Here is a 4,470-nt window from a genome sequence, read left to right as displayed (position 1 = left end):
TTTCCATATCCGTCACGTGACTACCTCGAAAATGGCGCGTTCTGATTAACTGCCCTCCCCAAACTTTAATGTAAGCTGCCCTCAAACTTTAATAGTAAGTATGTTCTATGAACAGAGAGAAATAAGAAAAAATGTTATATAAAAATAGGTCTTGAAATGCTTTATTGGAAAGTTATAGAAAAAATTCGAATATTGAAAAAATAATAACGGTTCTGCCATACGTGTGACATGCCATTCGATTATGTTTATTTTATCTGTTTTTTTCTAGTCTGCAAGCTTACTATTTGAAATGATTAAAATAATTAAAGGTAATCATAAGAACTTGTATGAATATTAGTAACGATAGCAGTACCCTGTAGAACATTATCTCAAAATGCCGCGAGATTTCCCTAAGAGCAAAAAGTCGACTTTAAGTCGACTTGAAGTCGACTTCTACCGAAACTGACTTGGCAGAAAAGTCGACATTTTTAAGGACGAAAGTCGACTTTAAGTCGACTTGAAGTCGGCGAATGTCGCAAAAACCACCGACTTAAAGTCGACTTCCCGTCATGATGAAAAGTCGACTTCCCGTCATGACGAAAAGTCGACTTCCCGCCAACTTTTAAAGTCGATAAAATAAACCGCCGCGTACGTCTGGAGGTCGATTGTGTATCTTGAAACGAAGTAAAAATAACAAAAGTTAACAGATTTTATTAGATTTTGATAAATAAAATCGTAGATACGCTAATGAATTTTCTCACTTTTGTAATTTTTACCTCATTATTTCAAGATACACAATCGACCCCTTGCTGGAGGGCTAAAACTGATGCATTTCGATTTTTTTTCATATATAAAATAATTTAATTATCTAAAAAACTGTATAATTACAATCCTAATGTTTTATTCTTAATTACAAAGGCGGCCATATCTGTGCCACTTCTGCGTGCGCGGATTCCGGCAGCCACTTCTGGTAAGCTGACAATAACAGAACTAAAATTAAAACATTCCAGCGTTAATCGCGAAACAATATGCAAAATTAGCTATATAAATATATATCATATTATTATCATAATGTTGTAAATATATAATAATATTATATATATATATATATATATTATAAATATATAATATCCACAGACTTTTATACTAGACCACTAACATCTATGGACGCACTGCCGAAAAGCTGATGCGAGTGCAAGGTGCAAGTGTTAGTGAAGGGTGCGGCCATATTGAATTAACAATAAGTCACTATCGGGTGTTCAGTTGCTCATGATGTGCGTTTATCTGCATTCGTTATTACAGTACATAACGAAGCAGGCGAATGTTTTTGTGTTAAATATTGGTACATGTTATCAATAAGTTTGTAAGTCATGCCTTCGACGTGTAGCGTACTTGGATGCCGAAATCGAACCACTACTCCTGTAGTATTAAACCCTTTCTTTTGGACATTCTGTACATGCCAGACTATTGTATAGAAATCTTGTATAAAACCACTTGTATAGAATAGTAATATAGCATATCTTGACTAAAATCAACATGGCGGCAAGCATCACGGGCGAGATGTCTGTCAGCGGTCTAGTATTGTATAGAAGTCTATGATAATATCTAAATATTATTTTATAAATTAAAATCTCACATTTTTTATCCGAACCCCAGATTTCTAGCAGTTTGTGTTTGGACACGACTCCCTGCGACTGCAGCGTTTGTACTATTGCTTGAGTGCGTGGTATCAACCTGAAAAAATCGTATTGAATTGATGTAATCTATTCGATGAATCAACGTGAAATCAAAAGGAGATAGAATAACGATTTACCTGGCCCATGACTTGGTGATGCTCCCAGGTGTCGTCAGCAGCGACGGGACAAATCGTTTCAGCTTAGGGCACACTTGACCCTCCAAGAAGAAATACGCTAACCACTTGACACCGTCCACGGATGCTCTATATCCATCGATGGTAGTGCCCATTCGGCCTTTCCGAATGTACCAGACACGCGGCAAATGATCTTCCCGGTTCATTGATTATATCTATAAATATCTTTATAAATAAGTAGGAAAAACATTATAAAGCAACAATTGTGATAAAAATACCTTGGCGGTGGATCAACCAATGGTTCACTAAGATGGCATAGCATGGGCGAATTTCGGCAATCATTCGGGTTCTATCACCGTGACACCTCGCATGTACATCTTATTCGTTTCGTACACCTCTTTATAAACCACCTATTCCGGACTGATTTTCCGTAGAACGCACGAAGAATGCATGAACACAGGTTCCTTTATTTCTGGTGTTCTGAAAGATGATACAGAATGGAGAGGTCGCATTCAATAGGTCTTAATTATCGATGATAATTAATAACACACCATACCTAACCTGTAAGCATGTTTCCACTTGGCCTTATCCTGATCCTCTTTTACCTCGTCGGGCAAAACCTTTCTCGCGACTTGATCCGCCATACCTGCAAGAACTATCTGGCGTCTTATCGTGTCCTGTCTCGCGGCACGTATTCCTCGCACTCGCGTAAACTCTGGTCCACTCATCTGGTCCTCCAGCCTCCTCGAGATTCGCCGCCATATTGATGATGCATGACGCGCCGCTTGACTGTTTTCCGTCTTTTTATAAGTCGACTATTTAGAAGTCGACTTTTAGTCGACTTTCCGCCATTTTTATAAGTCGACTATTTAGAAGTCGACTTTTAGTCGACTTTCCGCCATTTTTAGAAGTCGACTAGAAGTCGACTTATAAAAGTCGACTTGCCGTCGACTTTCCGTCAACTGTGCTCTTAGGGTTTACAAACGAAGAATACACGGATATCTATTTTGTGTATGGTTTATGTGTGTGCAGGGAATCCGAAAACTTCCGTTTATCAATGATTCAAGTGAAATTGTTTCTTATACATTTCGTATTTTTGCTATAAACTAATAAAGCATTTTGGGACCTATATTTATGTAACATTTTTTCTTATTTCTGCTCATAGAACATACTGCTAGTATGGAAAAACCTGGGACACTCTGTATATTGCAGAGAGTATAAAGAAAAGAGAGCAATAATAATTAATCTGTTATGAAAAAGAACTAAGAAAATCGACATAAATCTTCGCGCGATACTAACGGTTATGAAAAAATGAAACGCACAAGAGGATATTTAAGGACGCAAAGTTATATATATATAATACTGCTAGGAATAAAAGAAAAATAGCAAGTACAATGCGCGTACTAACTTTCTTTTATTACTACTACTGCTATTTACATTTATTTTTTATTTACATTTATTTTCATTCAAAAGCTACCATATGCTACTTACATTTATTTTTTATTTCCATTTTTTTTTATTGAAAGGCTACCATATGCTACTTACATTTATTTTTTATTTACATTTACTGTTATTCAAAAGCTACCATATGCTATTTACATTTATTTTTTATTTACATTTGTTTTTCTTCAAAAGCGCAGATTACTTGTCTTATCTCTAAAGTAGGTGCAAGTGCGTAATCGGCGAGGCTGAACCGGATCTACCTTAATAACCCTACCGTTTCGTTTATTGAATTTGAACGTCAGAATTTTATTGTATTTTACAGGTTGCCATTTTACAGGTTCTACATTTAATTTCGCACTCCGGAGCCTGCGTCTCCGTTCGTTCATAGCTATAGTTTTCCATGCTTCAGACACCGTGTATACCGACCGGAAAGACCGATTGTCCAACATGCCAAAAATCATGTTGGATATTTCAATAGGCAGCTGTTTAATGATATCCAATTTCTTTTCTATAAGTACATCAAAATATGACAAAATTCTCCTAAAGGCTTCCATTGCTCCTGATCTGTGACCTGTAGCTTTCGAGAGCCTAAAAGATAGATAGTCGACGCTGCTATTTATACTCCCTTCCCTATCTGTCACGTGGCTAGCCCGAAAATGGCGCGTTCTGATTGGCTGCCCTCCCCCCACCCCAATCCCCCCACTCCACCATCCCCCCCATGTACCATCCCCCCCATTCATTAGTCATTTGATTATATCATGGTTTAACAGCAGGTCCATATATTTGGCCTCTCATCTACGACAAAATACAAAAATATTAATATATTTGGATTGTACATCGTTTGTACATGAATGTACTATGATTTTTAGTGTTTGTACATTCTTAGTTAATTAAAAAAAAAATAAAAAAGTTTTACTAACAAGACCTCTAAAAGTTAGCCCCTCATTATTTCAAAAATAATGATAAATCACAGTTTATTGTGCTTAATCGTTTGTACATCGTTTGTACATTCTTAATAATTAATTTACTTTTTATTTAAATATATATTTTTTTGTTTAAAATATAAATAAATAATTTTTATTTGAATTCAGCGGGTAAATCTTCGGCCGGTAAGTGCGTTTACATTGAAAAAATATATATGTTATATATATATATATATGTTTAATTAAATATATATGTTATAACTGTTAAGAGAAAAAATAAAATAAATAAAGTAATAAATATTTATTAATATACAT

The 4,470-nt window shown here is 35.5% G+C and overlaps 1 protein-coding gene across 3 annotated transcripts; it reads right to left on the bottom strand.

The window, feature by feature from the left end:
• Positions 1-816: 816 nt before the first annotated feature.
• LOC139776189 (probable ATP-dependent RNA helicase DHX37) lies at positions 817-2,739 on the bottom strand. Of its 3 annotated transcripts, none has more exons than XR_011719022.1 (5): positions 2,341-2,723; positions 2,068-2,269; positions 1,793-2,004; positions 1,616-1,713; positions 817-969 (listed from the first exon to the last, which is right to left on the bottom strand). XR_011719022.1 is itself a non-coding variant. In XM_071712716.1 (5 exons), exons 3-5 carry the CDS (start codon positions 1,993-1,995, stop codon positions 890-892), a joined length of 381 nt encoding a protein of 126 aa, XP_071568817.1. In that variant the 5' UTR covers positions 1,996-2,004; positions 2,068-2,269; positions 2,346-2,739; the 3' UTR covers positions 817-889. The 3 variants fall into 3 exon arrangements, 1 of the variants encoding a protein (XP_071568817.1); XR_011719023.1 differs by having other exon boundaries at positions 2,351-2,723; XM_071712716.1 differs by having other exon boundaries at positions 2,346-2,739.
• Positions 2,740-4,470: the final 1,731 nt, after the last annotated feature.

The sequence above is a fragment of the Temnothorax nylanderi genome, unplaced genomic scaffold (genome assembly GCF_030848795.1).
Source record: "Temnothorax nylanderi isolate EJ_2023f unplaced genomic scaffold, tnyl_v1.0 TNYL_tig0114_pilon, whole genome shotgun sequence".
NCBI lineage: Eukaryota > Metazoa > Arthropoda > Insecta > Hymenoptera > Formicidae > Temnothorax > Temnothorax nylanderi.
The sequence above is the reverse complement of the archived record's forward strand: the minus strand, read 5'-3'. Positions and strand labels throughout refer to the sequence as shown.

Coding starts and splice junctions, on each gene's coding strand:
- LOC139776189 (XM_071712716.1), bottom strand. CDS start 1,995: ATGAACCGGGAAGATCATTTGCCGCGTGTCTGGTACATTCGGAAAGGC. Junction 1,714..1,792: donor ATCACCAAGTCATGGGCCAG/GTAAATCGTTAT, acceptor CGATTTTTTCAG/GTTGATACCACGCACTCAAG. Junction 970..1,615: donor CTGGGGTTCGGATAAAAAAT/GTGAGATTTTAA, acceptor TTTTAATTTTAG/TTCTGTTATTGTCAGCTTAC.